We start from the raw sequence: 18,609 nt of genomic DNA on the forward strand, positions 1-18,609 counted from the left end.
TATCGAGACAGCACGCATTCTGTTATAAGGAGAGGGAGGGAGGGAGGAAGAAAGAAAGGATGGAAGAAGGGAAGGGAGGAAGGGAAGGAAGGAAAGAAGGAAGGAAGGAGGGAAGGAAGGAAAGGAAGGAAGGAAGGAGGGAAGGAAGGAAAGGAAGGAAGGAAGGAAGGAGGGAAGGAAGGAAAGAAGGAAGGAAGGGAAGGAAAGAAAGAAGGAAGGAAGGAAGGAGGGAAGGAAGGAAAGAAGGAAGGAAGGAGGGAAGGAAGGAAAGAAGGAAGGAAAGAAGGAAGGAAGGAGGGAAGGAAGGAAAGAAGAAAGGAAGGAAGGAGGGAAGGAAGGAAAGAAGGGAAGGAAGGAAAAGAAGGAAGGGAGGAAGGGAAGAAGAAAAGGAAAGAAAGGGAGGGAGGGAAGTCCAGAGAGTTTCCACCTGAATAGTCAAGGTTCTGTGCCCTGGTGGCCTTTGCCATTCAAAGACATTTATATCTGATCTGGATATAAAAAAACAAAACCAAAAAACCAAAAAAAAACCAAAAAAAAACGTATCCCAAGAATTCAAGACAATCCTTTTCAAAATATATTTAAACTCCATCAGCTCTTCCAGACACAAATGCAGACCTGGCTGAAAGCTCCCGCATCAAGTTGACTCCTCCAACGGACAGTTCCCTGACGCCTGATCTGTGCCAAGCGCACCAATCCCCAGACATCCACTACTAACCAGACAAAGTACCCATGGTTCAGATTCTGTGACTGGGGAGCTGCGGTTCCTACAAACTAGAACACCGGGAATCTCCCAGTCCTCAAACCAGAAACCCTTTAGCTCTGATAAAAAAAAAAAAAAAAAGGCGGGGGGGGGGGAGTGGTCTTCATTTTTCCAGAAGGGAGAGCAGAGGGTCCCTTTTCTGCCAAACATTATCACCCACACTACCAGTTTTTTCTTGTCTCTGGGATCCAACAGCCACCGTATGGTACTTGGGCGATCTCTCTGTATCCCCCATCACTTAAAACATCGGTGAGAGTTTGGGGTTTGTTTTTTATTGCCGGATACAGAAGCCCCTTGAAAATCAGGGAAGGGTGAAGGAAACTTTTATTATAATTATTACTGTTTTTTCTAGTCCCTGTGTTTGACTCTTATAACAAGCTCTCTATGCAAAAGGGACACTGGGGTGGGGGAGGGGTGCCCATGGTAAGCACTGCCCCTTAGGAGAAAAGCACTCGGCCTTCCCCTCCAGGCCTTCATTCCTCACAGTGGGAAGCCCACTAGGGCACGCACACAGTTTGCTTTCAGGGATGAGCCAACTCAGAGTAAAAAGAGTCTGGGGTCTTCGTTTTCCTATAACCAAGTATAACCAGCAGGGTGGTTCAGATGCCGAGACTGCTCGTTCTTTCTCAGATGATATTACTAGACACGTGGAACCCAGGTCCTGGAACAAGATGGTCCTATAGTTGCAAGAGCTGCTCAGGTTGTGCTAAGGAGCTGGCTTTGGTTCTAGAATCGACATTTTCAGAGGACCGCTGGCTAGGTTGAGACTATGCACAAGAAGATGATTTCAAGACAGGGAAAGATCTGGGAAGAATTTCTCTATCCTCTTATCTACCAGGGAAATTGTAATAGGACTCGCTAGAGTCAACAACATAGCAGTAATGATTCTGATTCTAGGATTTGGTGATTTCCCCAATGGATTAGGACCAACAAACTCCTGAACATCTCATGCTTCTTTAATCACCAGCTCCCATCGTGGACGCTGGCCACCTGAGTTTCCTCTCTAAATGGTTTAACAGCTCCTGAGTGTTTATGGAAAGGGGGAGTATCATGGTGGGGATCCTGGATGCTATTCTGGTGTTTTCCAAAGGAAGGGAACCCACCCTGCTCCCTAGAGCTCCCCTCCAGTGGGCCTGCAGTGAGGAAAGAGGGAGCTTGAAGCCCTCCCTTGGAGAAACCCAAAGAGGTGCTTTGCAAAGAAATGAAAAAAGCCAGCATGCATTTTCTGCGGGGATCTGTGTGTTGTGTTCACATTGGTCTCCCTTGCTCAACGATACCTTACCAGAAAGAAATGTGGGTTACCAGGAAAAGAAGCAATGGCTAAAGTACCAAAGTTGGCATGTGTTCTTTTAAAAAAATATATATATATAAATATATTTTTAAATAAAATGTTTATTTTGAAAAAGACGTGAGCTTTTTTCCCCGACTATATGATACAACAGGTACCGGGCCACGCCCTTCATGGGTGCCATTTCCTGTGTTCTCGCAAGGGCTTGAAGCTACTGTTATTCCCATTTTACGTACGAAGAAACTGAGGCTCAGAGAGGCTCAGTCAATTGTTTAAGATTCTACACCTGAAATATATAGAGCCAGCTGGCAGACGTTTTTATCTCCAAAGCCCCTGATCTCGAACAGTACACATCTCACCTCTATTTACCACTGATAACACTAACATGATGAAGACTTTTGTGGAAAGGAACAGACCCTCCCGTCACGTACATGCTTTAAAAGTACATGCACACACACACATATCTTAGCCAACCCATTGTTTTCATCAGGTTAGCAACTGAGCAAACTGAATAGTAATGCGGAATGCATTGGGCATCAAAGATATGCACAGACTCCCTAAGTAAGACTCAGTTTTTTATTTTTCTCTCCTAAATTTATTCCTGACTCTCATTTTCCCATCAGTGAGCATGTCAGCCACGTGCAGGAACTGAGATATCTTGCAAGGAGCCCTTCAAAGGGGGTCCCAAGCCCTCGTTTAGACTAGAGTTGATCTTGCTTCATGCTATGGCTCTGCCTTCCCTTCTCCACCCTTAAATTTCTGGTGGGCTCTCCCCATGTAGAAGCAAGAAGAGCACAGGTTGTCAGAAGCCCCAGGTGTCCATCCTTCAGATTAGCAGTTACAGCAAAAAGAGAGTTTTGCATTCCTAAGAGTCACAGCAGAAACCTCACTGCCCATCCTGGAACCCACCTCTGTGGCCATGAGCATGAGGTATACATTCATTCACAGGGTCTGAATCCCCCATTCATCCCTGAGCTGTGGAGTGGGGTCATTTGAATCTCATGGACTGACAGCAGAGAAAGTGAGTTTTTTTTTCTATGGGAAAATTGAGTTGCTATTAGCAAAAGGGGGAACAGGTTTTGAAGAGGCACAAACTGTAGATGGCTCACACACAACCCCTGCTTTCAAGAATTTTGTCATCTGGAGAAGAAGCCAGGTAAAGAAGGAAGGACAACATAGTCTGATAAGTGCTTACGTGGGAGTAAGTGCATACGACTCCCATGCAGTAGGTGTTATAGGAAGGGCATTTCATAAAATCTTAGGTAGGGAGGATGGTCAAGGACTCTTCAGAGGAGACCACTAATGACATAGCAGTTGGCCAGGCAAAAGGGTTACATGCATTCCAGGCAGAGGGGACAGCCTATACAAAGGCTTGAACATAAATGAGAATTTACCATATTCACGGGATATGAGAAGCTGAAGTTGGCCCGAGAACCAGGAGCTCCGGCGGAGGATTGCAGGACAAGATGTATGGCCCACCTCAAGAAGAGAGAGAGAATCTGCCCTTCCTTCCTCTACTTTTTGTTCTTTTTGGGCCCTCCACAAATTGGATGACACCCAACCACATTGGTGAGTATGGCTCTTCTTTGCTCAGTCTTCTGATTCAAAGGCAATCTTTTCCAGAAATACCCTCACAGACACACCCAGAAATAATGTTTCATCAGCTACGTGGGCATCCCTGCATCCAGTTAAAACAACACATAAAATCAACCATCACAAATACTACTAATAATATAATCACATTGTCATTGTCGTCAGCCACATCATAAATGAATACCCGTGTTTATCATTACAGGGAGATGAATAACCATCTCCCGTTCTGGCTCAAAGTGGGAATCTTGACTCCCCCACATGCCTAGACTATAGGAAGTCCCCTTTATCATTTTAATGCTCACATCACCTCCAAATGTTGAGAAATGCCCTTTATCCAGTAACGGAAAGAAGGATCCACTGTTCCTGGCTTTTGTTCTAAAAATGGAACATGAGTGTATATTCTTTGAGACTAGAGGATCCTATAGCTACTAAGATTGGGTTGTTTTGAGATGGGGCTATGGGCTTCCCAGCCTCCAGACCAGGGAATTAGAGCCACAGCTGCCGAGAGGGAAGTCCAGGGACTTTCCACGTATTACCGCTATCGGCCTAAGGGGCTCCTCAAAAAGTGTGATCTTACTTCCTTGGTATCATTCTCAGCCAAGGGACCTCCAGGCCAAAGTCAGCTTGGACTTCTCCGGGGTGGAGAACTGGTGTTCTTTGAGTAATGTGGCCCAATTCAGATTGGCATGCTGAATCCTGTGTTCTTGCTGTTCTTCCAAGCCCAGGGCAGGATCTGAGCCCTCTGTTTCTGTTGCACACCAAATAGGTAAGGATTCACATGGACACTTCCCAAGGGGAACAGGTCTGATGAAGACAGGGTCCAGCGGGGGTGACCATGTAATTTATCATCTAGATCAGAACACTTTTGTTCAGGACAAATGCTCTATCCAATAGAAGGCCAAGACAACAGGCATATCGAAGACTGTCCCAGGCAAACCAGGTCACCTTAAATATAAGCCACCCGAAGGATCTAGAACCCCTGTCCACTTTCACTTATATTCGGTTGTTCAGCTGACAGGATTCAGGGCCACCAGTCTCACCTCCTTCTAGCGTCTTTCTCCCCCAACACAGGTACCTACTATCCTGACTTCTATTACCATCAATTTGTTTTTGTCTGTTTTTGAACTTTATATAAATGGAATCAAATAAAAAGTACACTTCTGAAGCTGCCTTTTCCTGCTCAGGTTTTTTTTCGTGAGGTTCATCTGTGTTTTTACCTGCTGTTGGGTGAATGCATCCATTTTCCTTGTCATATAGTGTTCTACTATATGAATGGCATTTGTCTGCTTTATCCTTTCATTTATCTGCTCTACTGGCTTGTGGTTTTTTTTTTTTTTTTTTAAGATTTTATTTGCTTATTTGAGAGAAAGAGCACATGAGCGGTGGGGGAGGGGCAGAGGGAGAAGCAGACACCCCGCTGAGCAGGGAGCCCAAAGCAGCACTTGATCCCAGGGTCCTGGATCATGACCTGAGCCAAAGGCAGATGGTTAATTGACTGAGTCACCCAGGCACCCCTTTTGTTTTGTTTTTTAAAGTTCATTTATTTAAGTAATTGCTGTACCCAACATGGGGCTCAAACTCACGACCCCGAGATCAAGAGCTGTGGGCTTTACGGACTGAGCCAGCCAGGTGCCCCTATCTGCTCTCCTGTTGATGGACATTTCAATTGTTTCCAATTTTTGACTATCAGAAATTTTGCTGATACAGACATTCTAGCACATGATTTTTGAAATATGTACACATTTCTGTAGAACATTGAAATTATTGGGTTATGGGGTATGCCTACTGCTAAGCCTTAGTGGATAATGCAAAACAGTTTCTGAAGTGCTTGTACTGAGTTCCCTCTGCCCAAAACATATGAGTTCCAGTTGCTCTGCACCCTCAACCACACTCGGTTCTAACAGTCTTTTTCAATTTTAGCTATTCTGTGGGTATGTTGTGGTGTTTCACTGTAAAATCGATTGGCATATACTAGATGACTAATGACGCCGAGCAACTTTTCATATATTCTTCAACCATTTGGGATTTGTCTTTGCAGTAAAGTGGCTATTCAAGTCTCGTCCATTTTTCTTTTAGGTTTTCTGCCTTTTTCCTATTGGATTGTAGGATCCTTTATATATTCTGAAGTTGAGTCCTTTGACTGTTTTGTATATTGTAAACCACTTCTTGTGCTCTGAGCATTGATCGTTTTTTTCATTCTCCTAATGGTGTCACCTGATAAATCAAAGTCCTTCATTGTGAAGCAGTCCCATTTACCAATATTTCCTTTAAGGTGAGAGTTTTTAGTGTCATGTTCAAGAAATCATTGTCTCCCCCCAAGGTCATGCAGAAATCGTTCTGTCTTGCTCTTTATTTTGATTTTTTACTTCTTTTGGAAGGAATGATTTCTTTAGTAATATAGTTTAGAGAATGGGTGGCCAATAAACCTTTCCAGTCATTACATGTTTAAAAATAACTAACTTTCTTTTGCCATTGTTTGTGAATGTTGGACCAGATACAAACTTTTTGAGTTCCATTTGAGCCACAACCTATTTCTGTTGGAGCTCTGGAAATATGGTTCCAAATTTTATTGGTATTGAGTGTTACGGGTACAAGAGAATCAGCTTTTTTCTTCACAAACTTCTCTCTGAATAGTACCTGTGTATGCTTGTATCTTGTTTGTTGCTGTTTTTGGTTTTAAAAATTGACATGTAATTGACATATGACATTATATTAGTTTCAGGTGTGCAATATAATGAGTTGCTATAAGTATATTTTGCAAAATGATCACTACAGTAAGTCTCATTATACTTATTCCATACATAGTTATAATTTTTTTTTCTTGTGATGAGAACTCTTAAGACTTACCCTTAGCAACTTTCAAATATACAGTACAGTATGTTATCTTTGAAATTCAGAAGTTTTACCAAGATAGGTATGGGGTTCCCCCTTCCCTCCCCACAGTAATATTTTCTGGCACTTGGTAAATTATTTTAATTTTGACTTGAGCCTTTCTTCAGCTTTGCAAAATGTTGGTTGTTTTTTTGTTGTTTTTTTTTTAACATTTTTATGCTTATTTCTTCATCATCTGCTCTGGAAATTCTATTACCTATTATGAGCTTTTAAAAATCACTGAGAATATATGGAAGCCCATCACAGAAAAATGGGCTGAGGAGATGAAGAAATCAGCAATTAATTGAAGAAGAAAACCTGACTAGTCATGAAACATGTGGGCAAAATGTTTTAATGTGATTTTTAAAAATGCAAATTAAAATAGCACTATAATGCTATTTCTCATCTACTCATCTGGCAAGATTATCAAAAGTATAATAGTGTAGGTCAGGGTGTGGGGAAAACAGAAAATTTATGCACAAGAAGTGGGCCTGCAAAATGTTTTTATTTTTTATCTAGAGGAATAATTTGGCAATACAAAAGAATCTTAAAAAACATAGTGCAGGGGCGCCTGGGTGGCTCAGTTGTCAAGCGTCTGCCTTCAGCTCAGGTCATGATCCCAGGGTCCTGGGATCGAGCCCCGCATCGGGCTCCCTGCTCAGCAGGGAGTCTGCTTCTCCCTCTCCCACTCCCCCTGCTTGTGTTCCCTCTCTCGCTGTGTCTCTCTCTGTCAAAAAAATAAATAAAATCTTAAAAAAAAAAAAAACATAGTGCAGAAATTCTAATTCTTCAATTTTGATCTTAAGGAAATAAGTATGTGTGTAGTTTTAGCTACCAGTGTGTTAATCATAGAGATATTTAGAATAACAGAAGACAGGAAAGAACATATTGACCTAACAAGTGTGATTCCATTTTTGAAATATATTTATAAATTCATAATGTTATCTTGGTTAGCGAGAATATGCATGATTTTCATTTTTTAATCTATCTGAATTATTTATTCTTCAATAAACACCATTAAAATGTATATGCATTTATACATAAGCACATAAACTGTTAGAATTTATTCATTAACATTTTATTAGTTAATTTGTTTTATTCACAATTTTTATTGTGTAAGTGATATTGGTAGGTTGTTTTTGTGTTTGTGCTATCTTCATTAGGTTTGGTAACAGGGTTAAGCCAATTTCATAAAATGAATTGGGTTGCTTTCATTCTATTTCTGTGTTCTGGAACACTTTAAATAGCAGAGGAATTAATCTGTTCCTTGAATCTTTTAAACAGCTCCCCCATAAAACTATCTGGGCCTGATTACTTTGGAGGGTGTTATTCTGTGACAATGTTTCCAATTTCTTTAGTGTTCTTGGTCTACTCATTCTTGCCGCCCACTTTTGAAACATCTGTAGCAATTTATATTTCCGGAGTGAAAACAGAGCTTATTTTAAAATAAGTAAACATAAAATTGCACATTCTCTCATAATTTTTTTGCACCTGTAATTAAATCCTTTTTCTCGTTCCTAAGGTGATGTGTCTCCATCTTGCTTCTTTTTCCCTTTCTTTAGACCTATTAGCTTTACCTATCTTTTAAAAATAACCTGTCCTAAAGTGAATTCATCAATTACTTCTTTCATTTCAGCAGTGGTCTGCCCCACAAGTGTTTGTTAAATAGCCCAAGGTGAGAGACAATGGGCACCTAGGTGAAGTGCTTCTTAATGTTGGTGGAAAAGGTGAAGAGGACAAAGGGAAAATGTACAAAGCCTCATGATGCACAGGCTGGAATTGACATATGTCACTTCCACCCATGTGCCATTGGCCAAGTCAGTCACACAGGTCCAAAGTTACTAGGTAGGGAAATACGCTCTGCCCATGATAAGGCTCTGGCAAGGGTACAGATCCAAGAAAGCTGAAACATTGGAACTGATACTGCCCGAAGGTGGCAACATCTATCACCTTGTTTAAAAGAATCTTTAGACTTACCAGATATGGCTCAATGGTGTAGATTTTATACCTGTAGGTATAAAGGTGATTGGAATCTAAAAAGGATTATTTATAGCATAGCACTGAATATTATTTGGGATGTCTTAAAGGCTGGAAGGCTTAGGCATACCCAGGCAAAAGCAGTTTATTGAGCAAATTGTTTGGTCAATTCATTGATCCCCCAAAATTTATGGCTTGAGATTCTATACTACAACCTCCCATGTAGTAGGTGAGGAGAGTAGCCTGGAGAGATCAAAAAAAGTAACGGGCCATAATTACACTGAGTTTTGTCACCTGCTGCTCAGTTGTCTCTGTTCTGCTGGATCCTGTATTTTGAATTCTGTTCTATAGGCTAGCGCTGTCCAAAAGAATTTACTGTGACGATGTTGTGAAAGTTCTATTTTACACTGCCGATATGGTAGCCACTAGCCACACAAGGTCTTTGGGTATTTGAAAAGTGGCTAGTGTAGTTGAGGAACTGAATTTCTAATTTTATATAACTTTATTTAAAATTATGTTTAAATAACCACACGTCTCTGCTGATGCCCACGTTGGACCGAATGTTTGGACTCAGAATGAAGATGCTAAAACCACTCTAATTCAGAGCCTCCTAAGTGGCATATGGGATTTCAAAGGAAACACATCTCAGATAAATAGTTCTACCACATTGTTGATGGAAGTAAGAAGCCCATATCTGGTCGGGCAAAGCAAGTCATGTGGCTGCACTTAAGGGCAATACGGAGCCGGAAGTGAAATCCTTCCATAGATCAAAGTCGAGTATATAAGAAATAGAATCTTCCTTCTTTCTCCTTCTCTTCTTTCCCTTTCTCTTCCCTCCCCCTTTCCCTCTTCCATCTTCCTCTTCCTCCTCCTTCTCCACTCCTCCCCTTCTCCTCCTTCAAATGCACTTAATTTGAAGTCTCTTCTTATTTACTTTCTGGCAATTCAGGGCTTCTGTATTCCACATCTTGGCCGTGGCTTTCTTTCTTGTCAACTTCGATCCCAGCGGCAAAAACACCCAGCTCATTCAGGTACTTTTGTATACCCTTATGGTATACAAACCCTTGCACATGGCTTGGTGCAGGGAACTCTGGAGTCACCTGAGGACTGGGGTTAGGGACTTTGGGCACTCCACATGGGTATCCTTACTGCCCCTGGGCCTTCAAAGGCGCAGGGTCTCTGTGAGCTTTGCCTACTAGCCTTCCCATGGAAGAAGTGATGCAAAGGTCCTGTACTACAGCTTCCTGATAGAGTTACCTCCAGCCTCCCTGAACCAAACTGAAGTTTGTTTTTTTTTTTGGACCATGGGAAGGAGCCAGGAGCAAGTGATCTTCCTTAGACGTATGCTCTGTAGTAGTCAGCTCAGACTTGATTATGCTGCTATAACAAATAATCCCCAGACCTCTGACTTATAACCACAAAGGTATTCTTTTTCATCCCCGCTGGATGGTTGTGACTCTGATCCACGGCAGCCCTTAATGGGGTCATTGCTGGTCGTAAGGCAGACTGAAAAAAGGAGGGGGGGAGGATCACAAAATGACTCCTACCAATCTGCTCAGGAGCGGCACCAATCACCCTGTGCATGTTCTATGTCCAAAGAGAATCGCATGATCGATCTTGACCTCATCGGGAAGGTGAAGTATAATCCCTTTTCATAGGTACAGGCAGTGAAATTTTGAACCATAACCAAATCTGTGCAGGAGTCATCTCCTTTTCCTCGCTCGCCCTCTCTCCCCTTCCACTCCCCTATCATCATCTTCAACACCTCACAGCCTGGGAATTCTTTATCTAGAAAAGGCAGGATGGTGTGTTCTTCAGACTCAACCATTTTTGGTATGGACTATTAAAGTTCCAAAGCCTGTATTCCTGAAACTCAAAGACGCTTTTCTTTAAAAAGTCTATTCGCACACGTGTTTCTGAAGCCTGCTTTGAAAGATCAGATGAGTAGACCTGACACCCCTTTCTCTTTTTTCTGCACTGTCATCCCGTCCCTGGGTAGGAAGGAAAAAAACATGAGCTGCTTCCTAAATGGAGGAAAATCTCATAGGAGAACAGGAAATATGTAAAGAAGCCATCCGTTAATTAAAAAAAAAAAACAACACTCTAGCAGGGTAGGCTGTGTTTGTGGATAAGTAGAAAGTCCCCTTTTAGAACTGAAATGTCCCCGGATTGAAGACAGACTGACACGATTTTGGAATTGTCTTACAGAGTTCCCTAGTACTAGTGTTGTCCAATAGAGCTTTCTTTTTTTAAAGATTTTATTTATTTATTTGAGAGAGAGACAGAGAGAGCACGAGGGAACAGGAGCGGGGAGGAGCGGGAGAAGCAGGCTCCCCACTGAGCAGGGAGCCCATTGCGGGACTTGATCCCAGGACCGTGGGATCATGATCTGAGCCAAAGGCAGATGCTTAACTGAGCCAAAGGCAGATGCTTAACCAACTGAACCACCCAGGCACCACCTCCCCCCCACCGGTAGAACTTTCTGAGAGGATAGGAATATTCTATATTAGACTGTCCAGTACAGCCCGTGTGGCTATTAGGCACTTATGATGTGGCTAGGATGACTGAGGAATTAAATTTTTAATTTCATTTAATTTTAATTAATTTAAATTTCAATAGCCGCCTGCGATTGGTGGCTACTGTATGGGCCAGTGCAGTTCTAGATGTTAGAGATAGTGTTGCTAAAAGTCATACAGTGACTTTTACTATCTCTTATTTATACATTTAAATACCATGCTGTGTCTTGGTTGTTAAAAATATCTCAAAGTGGACGTAATGTCAGTTTGTATAAAACTAAGCAAATCATGCCTTCGCTTATTAATTGGCTGGAGCTGCCTGACCTAATAAGCAGAGGCTAAATTCACAATTAATTAAAGATCTCATGTTCATTCAGCCAAGACTTGCCTCAAACCATCTTTTGTTCAGCAGGCCAGCAAGATACTTTGAACCATATTTAGGACATCTTGCAACTATAATCAACATATGCAAAATACACCACTGCAAAAAAGTTCTTTCATTTATCAGATTAGTAATTCTGTTGTAGGAATGGCATTCTGCTCTATTATGCTAACTATAATCATATTTGTAGTAAACGAATATGACATAATGTACTACATAGAAATGTATGTTATTTAATTAGTGGTAATTTAGCAAATAGTTCTCTATCTTTGCTACCTACCGGGCAATATTATTTCTCTATTAGAGATGGGAAAACCAAGGCTTACAGAGATTATGTAATTTTTTCCAAAGGTTATATAATTGGTGTTTAGAAGTCCAATTTACGAACTCTTATCTGATCCAAAGCCCCTACCACCCGACTACTTGACAGGGGGATGATAAAACCTAATTGCAATCACCTATCTTTTTCCTAAGGCTGGAGCCTGCACAAAGAAGGTCAGGACCCCTTTTCAAGGAGCCAGCTGATGCCAATGGGAAACTGCTGTGTAGACTGTTCCAGGCCTGCCACAGCTGATGCCCCTTGGTCCCCCGGAGGTGCAAGGGAAATGGGTACAGTTATGAGACTGGAATCTAAGTCATACAAGAAAGTTGCCCCAGTCAGTCTGGTTCCATAGGCACGGTAGGTAACACTATTCTTTTTTTTTTTTTAAGATTTTATTTATTTATTTATTTGACAGAGAGAGAATGAGAGAGCACATGAGAGGGGGGAGGGTCAGAGGGAGAAGCAGACTCCCTGCGGAGCAGGGAGCCCGATGCGGGACTCGATCCAGGGACTCCAGGATCATGACCTGAGCCGAAGGCAGCCGCTTAACCAACTGAGCCACCCAGGCGCCCCAGGTAACACTATTCTTACACCCTTCTTCTATTTTGGCTCTGGTTACCTCTTGTGTTTGGTAAAAATTAAGGACGAAACTTCTGGGATGCATGCTCTGCTCGGTCAGGCCCTGGGCCCGAAGCTTAACTGGGCACCTCAACAAGTATCAGGTGGCCTTATGCAATTTTATGAGCCACGTACCCGCCTGCATAAATCTCCTTCCTGTGAATTCAAAACAGCCATGCCTCACATTCACTTAAAATACAATGGAAGACAGATGCTCACTTTCCTCCTTTGCTGTTGTAGTCTTGGTTCCACTTGGCTACTGTTAAAGCATCGAAGCCTTTCCCTCCCTGGAGTGCTACAGTGCAAAGCATGCCTCCCCACCCGCCCGCCCGCCCGCCGAGCACCTCGGTCCTTGCAAACTTTGCACGCGGAAAGGTGGGCAGCGGGGCGCAGGACTACAAGTCCCAGAATGCACGGCGCCCGCCGCACAGGCGCAGCGGGGAGCACCCGGCCAGCCGGCCAGCAGCCTGCGGAGGCTCCCGGGTCCCCGCGCCGGAGAGGGGCTGGGGGCGGGCGGCCGCGCGGACCTGGCCGGCGCCGAGGGCGGCCGCGGGCGTCACCATGCAGGCGCGGCGGCGCGCGTGAGGAGGATGCGGCAGCGGGCGCCGCGGCGGGCGGAGGAGTAGGCGGCGGTGCCCTGGGGAGGGAGCCGCGCGCGCGGGCCAGACGGCTCCCGGAGGCTCCGCAGTGCCGCCGCCGCCGCCGCCCGGGAGGCTCCGCGCGGGAGCCATGTAACCTGCGGCGGGCTCCGGGCTGCTCCGTCCTCGCCCAGCTCCCGGGCCAGCGCGGCAGCGGGGCCACGATGAAGAAGCAGTTCAATCGCATGCGCCAGCTGGCCAACCAGACGGTGGGCAGGTAGGTTCCCCGGTGCGCGCCGGCGAGGCTGCCGCCGCCGGGGCGCGCAGGTGATGGAGCCCCCCCCCCCCCCCCCCCGGCCTCCCGGCCTCCCTTCCCTTCCCTCCTCCTTCCCTCCCTCCCCGCCGTGCCTGCCCCTGCGCCGGCCCCTCCGGGACTGCTCGCGGGCGCGACCCCTCCTCTCGGAACTTCCCAGCCCCGGCAGCCCTTCTCTGGCTCTGCCCGCTGCGCCCGGGCTCCGGTTGCCAAGCGCAAAGTGTGACGCACCCTTTACCTGCGTCCCCGGCTGCCCCTTCACCCTGTCCTCCCTGCCTTTCCCCGGGACTCCCCTCTTGCCCCCCACCCCCACCCCGCCCCCGGCCGCCTGGCTTCCTGGAAACAGGTGTTTGCTCCGATTGTGCTGGAGGCAGCCGACCCGCAGTCGCTCTCCGAAGATTCCCTCCCCTGCGCCGAGTTCAGGCTTCCCGGGGGGTCCGGGGGGGAGTGTTGGGCCTGGTCGGCTTGGCAGAGCTGAGCCTGCGCCTCCTGCCGTGTTTGTTTTCTGGGGCTATGACTGTACGAGATTCTGGATCTCTTCATTGGCCGGGTTTCTTAAGGCCATAGGTGTTGGAGAGGGGATCTGAAGGGGTGAGGGGGAGAGGGGGCAGGGAAGGTGCTGGTGGAATGGCGCTGCTGTCGGCTTGGTCCTAAGACTGATTTCAGCAGAGGGAGGGAGCCTGCAGAAAGGGAGGTCCAGCTCCTCTGGAAGATGAGATAAGCAGAGGATCACAGCCAGGTAGGGGAGGGGAACAGAGAGGCCCTACAGTCAGGAAGAGCCGGGCCCTAGGAAGCTGCAGGACCCAGCCTGCTGTCATTGCCTCGAAAATGGGCTACATCTGGGCTAGTGTCTCCAGGAGCCGCTCTGCAGGGTGCCAACATCTATTAACGTTACATAAGGATTCTGGTGGGTCTCTTCCAAAGCTAGACATGCTGTGAACACAGGGGTGTTGGGTAGAGGGGATTTTTCATGGAACTTCTGCTCCTGGGGACGGATTTCCCTTGCTGCTGTGTGCCGAGGAATTCAGGTGTGCAGTTTGCTAAAGCAAAGTGGAAAGCTGAGAACCCAGCCTTGGGTGCAGTTCAAGAGCAGGCTCCACACATGGAGGGCTCTCCACTAGGTTTATGTGGAAACCAAATACCTTTCTGGGGTGGGTAGTGGAGCCTGGCTGGCATCTGGCAGGGTGGGGGTGGGGACATCCCTGGGAAATTGGGCCGGCGAAACTCCCAGGTAAGCACACTGCCCTAATTCTGGTGGGCATCCGAGGGCAGGGGATGCGGTGGTTTCTTCTGCTTCCAGGGACTCCAGATGGTTTCCAAGTAACAATGTCTAAAATTGACTTGGATTCATTTCCCTTTCCCAAACACATGGGCTTTCACATGAGGGAGAATTTATGAATAGCAGAGTCAGATTAGCCCAGATTTCTGGCATGGTATGGCCACAGATAGATCCTCACGTGGGCTGCTTTTCTGATATGTTGGACACTGAAATAGTGTTTTCCCATCCTGGTCGTTTAGCAGATGACTGTCGAGCTGACCTGTCTTGAATATCTTGATTTCTTTCTAAAGCGATCAGGAGCCCCCCCCCCGCCCGCCCCCACCATAAACTGGGATTGCTGGTCCCGCTTGGTCTTGGGGTTTCAGTTCAGTGCTTGAATGGAAATGTGAGCAAGGTGTTCAGGCTTTCTCCCTGGCGCGCCGGAAACCAACCAACTCTTCTTTCTCTTTCCAGGGTGTGTTCGAAAGTGGTGAGATTTATGAGCCTTGGGCATAGAACCTTTTTTTTTTTTTTTTAACCCCTCCTCCACAGAGGGAATGACCCAGGAAGAGGGGACGCTGGGCTTCAGAATAAGTGAGCTTATTTGAAAGCACGTTCTTGGAAGTCCAAGCAACTGGTCACCAAGAGAGTGGTACTTTCGACTTGTTTGTCGGGACTCTGGTGGATGCTGGCGGATAAATGCTGTCTTTATCCGATGGTATCTGTTGTGTTACGCGCCAGGGAAAGTGAGGGCCAGTCCACCCCTGTGTCTCGCTAATACGTATCCGTTTTGATGACCTTTAGAGTGAACTTTTTAAAGCAAAAATCAGTTCATGTTTCTTTGCTGCTTAAGAGTTTCCAGTGGCATCTCCTTGCACTTAGCGTCCCAGATCTTTCCGGGGGCCTATCAGACCTTACCGACTTGACTCCTCCTTGTCTTTCCATACGCATTCTGTCCCACCCGCAGTGGCCTTCCTTGCCCCAAACACCCCAAGCTCATTTCCTTCTGGGGGCTTTGTTCTTGCTGTTTTCCCCCTTGCGCTGCCCATATGCCTGTTCCTCATCATTCAGGTCTTAGCTCAGAGGCCTTCGAGAGGCCACCCTCCACCATTCACTGTCTAACCCCTCATCCTGTTCAAGGTTGTCACCATGCCCCTCGCTCTGAAATGCTCCTAGCTTTCATCTTTTGTTTTCTTGTCTGCCTCCAATAGAATGTATTGACCGCCATTGTATGGTGTCTATAGCCCAATGCCTTGTAGACAGTTGATGCTCAATTCATGCTTATTGAAAAGATTAAAACTGTTCACTGTAGCGTCCACAGTAAATAAAAGGGTAAATTAAAGGGACAGCATTTACTTTGACTTCCTGAGACTGCAGTGAGGCAGGAGGTTAGCATTGCTTTTTAATTTCTTGAATCCGGAGAAGCCGTCGGATTGAATGTTTGGGTTGCTTTATGGAGTTGCTTTGGTAAGCCACTGGATTCTTGTCCTTGGGTGTCTGGAAAGTGATGGCTTTCCTGTCTTTGAGGGAAGACAGGCAATAGGTGTGGGCGTCGCTCCTCCCCATAGCTCTTTACCCACTTGCCTTCCAAAAGTTGTAGGTTCTGGAGTTCTGAATATAGAGCTGCTCGGGACTGGCTCCAGTCACTTGAACAGCATAGGAGTATCTGTGCTTCAGTGTCCACCATGGAGTTAGTAGTATTTTCCCCCTAAGTGCTCACATCTGAGTAGAGAGGGCATTCAGTGGCTGTGAAGAGAGTTTATAAAACCCATTGCCTTTAACTGGGAAGAGCTTCATCTCCTCCTGGGTGTGCTTCTCCATTCTCTGCACAGGTTCCTTCTGCTTTGAATTTTCCACTTTCAGTGTCTGCATTTCACTCCGTCCTTTGGGAAGCATTCCCTGGCCCTGCAAGGCTGGGCCCCCATGTGCCTTGGACTGCGTTCCGCACTAGGAAATGCTGAATCAAGAGCGGCTGTAGGCATCTTTGGACAAATGCTATCATCACTGCTGGGTTACATGCATTATGGCGTGCACGCACCCATATGTTCATCCATTTCTTCATTCATTCAGTAAATATTTATTGAATGCTCTGTGCCAGGCACTGCTGGAGTTCAAGAAACATTACAGCGCAGAGTAGACAAAATTCCCATTCTCTTGGAATCTGTATTCTAAAGGCATACTGTTTTTAAGTTGTATTGCAGTTTTTATCTTGTTTATTTTGCCCTCTGGACTTCGGGTTCGTTGTGGGCAGGGACAGCTAACTGCCCTCACACCTGGCATACAGTAGGTTCTCTGAAATTCTTTGACAACCGAATGAATAAGGGAGCCAAAGGTCCAGGTGTTGTGGATCCAGAAGTCGTGCAAAGCAATTCAGAGGCGGGAGAAACTCCTGGGATTAGTTCATGCCTGATTTATATGCCATTTTGTACCTTCAAGGGCATCTGTTGGTTGCTGGGGTGAGAAGCATCCTGAAAGGCATACCATTTTTCTTGGAAGTGGCACTGGTTTGTGTTGGGTGGAATAAAGCCCTGAGCGGAAATTTAGAGACCCGCTCACTGCAAGAGACAAGAGAAGTTAAACTGGCACCTTGATCTGGTGAAGAGGATATTTCTCCCATCTCCCCCACCCAAGTCTGCACAATGGGGGTCCCAATAGCCCCCACCTTAGAGGACTGTTATGAGGTTGAAGGGAGGCTGGCTCACATCAAGTGCTGAGCAAATGGTTGATGAAGTTCATTGTCATTTTTCTCTTGTTGCCCACTCAGTCCTCCTGGCCTCTTAAGCATAAAGGGCTTCTTAGATTGTGACGGCCGTTGTCCTGTGGTCGCTCTGAATGGGCACTGTGCCCCTCTGTGACAATGGGTGATGTTCGTGGTGTCTGGGAGTAGGCAAGGAGCAATGGAAGTGCGGGAGGGGGGCATGGACATTCCAAGAGCAGGGCAGTCAGGTTGGATTATTTGGTTTTGGAGGCTCCGAGCTGGGAGCGGAAGACAGAGATCTGTCTAGAGCCCTGCTTTCCATTCCTAGACTGCTCAGCATGCAGCCCCGGGCGGGCTTGGTTTTTGGTGCACAGCTTGGCTGAGCATCTTTGCCACTATGCAGCTCTCGGGATGGAGATGCAGCAGGCCAGGCAGACCGAGCCGGATGCTGAGGATGCAGAGCCTCTAGGTTAAAACAGCCAAGCCGAGGAGCATCTCTTCCTTGAAGGTTTCTTTGAGACACAGCCTTGCCCATCAGCACGCCTCCTAAGAGCCCTGACCCAGTCCATAGGACATTGGGGGCAAAGTCAGAACCGATTCTAAATTAGTCATCGGAAGGCTTCGTTCCCCACCTATTATGGATGCCCCGTGAGCCGGACCTGTGTCAGACCAACGCAGGCCCTGTACGTCCTCCTGATAGCCAGCCCCATAGGGCTGGGCAGACCCACACTGGTCCCCACAAGGAGCACCGTGCACGTTTATGAGGTCTCAGTGTGAAGTTTCATTCGAGTTTTATGGAAGCTCTTGTCTTGCCACCCGCTCTGGTGTATATATGTGAAATAACAGAATGTACTCACCAATTGATGAGCAGGCTAGCAAATCTGGAGAGAATATTCTTTGCGGGCGTCTTCTGAGCTCCTTACTGTGCAGACCTGCGGGCTCTCAGCCTTCTGCTGGGCGGCTCTCAGCAATCCGTGTGAGGCTGGCTGGGCTTCCTGCAGAATGCTGTTACTCCAGACCTGCAAGTCATTGCGAGAGACCTGTTCTCTTCACCAGCAATTAATGACGTCCCCTCCCGCTTCACCTCCACCAAGGAAATGTATCAGTATTCATTAGTATTTTTCAGGGTGGGTGATAAGGACCACTTTTTTTTTTTCTTTTGCCTCTAGAGAAAGTGCATCAGCAGCCGTGTGAGTAAAACAGTAATTTAGGGATGGCCCTTTTCGAGGGGATTAGTAGGCATCCCTCTTATTAATAATGAACAGTGGATTTCAAATGCTATATTGGCAATGACAGCAAATAATAAAATTGTGCTTCAGCTCTGCGTCGAGTCAGGCGTAGGTCAGAGAGAAGGTTGTGGGGAGAGGAGGAGAGCAATGGGCTCTCTCATTGCATGCTGGGCATCTCAGTACGCTGGAACCTGGGACCCCACCGC

At 46.2% G+C, this 18,609-nt stretch overlaps 1 protein-coding gene across 3 annotated transcripts in view; it reads left to right on the forward strand.

Annotated features, from left to right (window-relative positions):
- The first annotated feature begins 12,928 nt into the window (after positions 1-12,928).
- The window catches only part of ARHGAP44 (Rho GTPase activating protein 44), a 164,543-nt gene continuing 158,862 nt past the window's right edge, over positions 12,929-18,609 (forward strand). For all 3 annotated transcript variants that reach the window (XM_034989629.1, XM_034989631.1, XM_034989630.1), the window contains exon 1: positions 12,929-13,182. In XM_034989629.1, coding sequence (XP_034845520.1) covers positions 13,130-13,182 — 53 coding nt within the window. In that variant the 5' untranslated portion in view covers positions 12,929-13,129. The remainder of the gene's footprint in view (positions 13,183-18,609) is intronic.

Source organism: Mirounga leonina, unplaced genomic scaffold, assembly GCF_011800145.1.
Source record: "Mirounga leonina isolate KUSES-001 unplaced genomic scaffold, KU_Mleo_1.0 Mir_488, whole genome shotgun sequence".
Classification (NCBI taxonomy): domain Eukaryota; kingdom Metazoa; phylum Chordata; class Mammalia; order Carnivora; family Phocidae; genus Mirounga; species Mirounga leonina.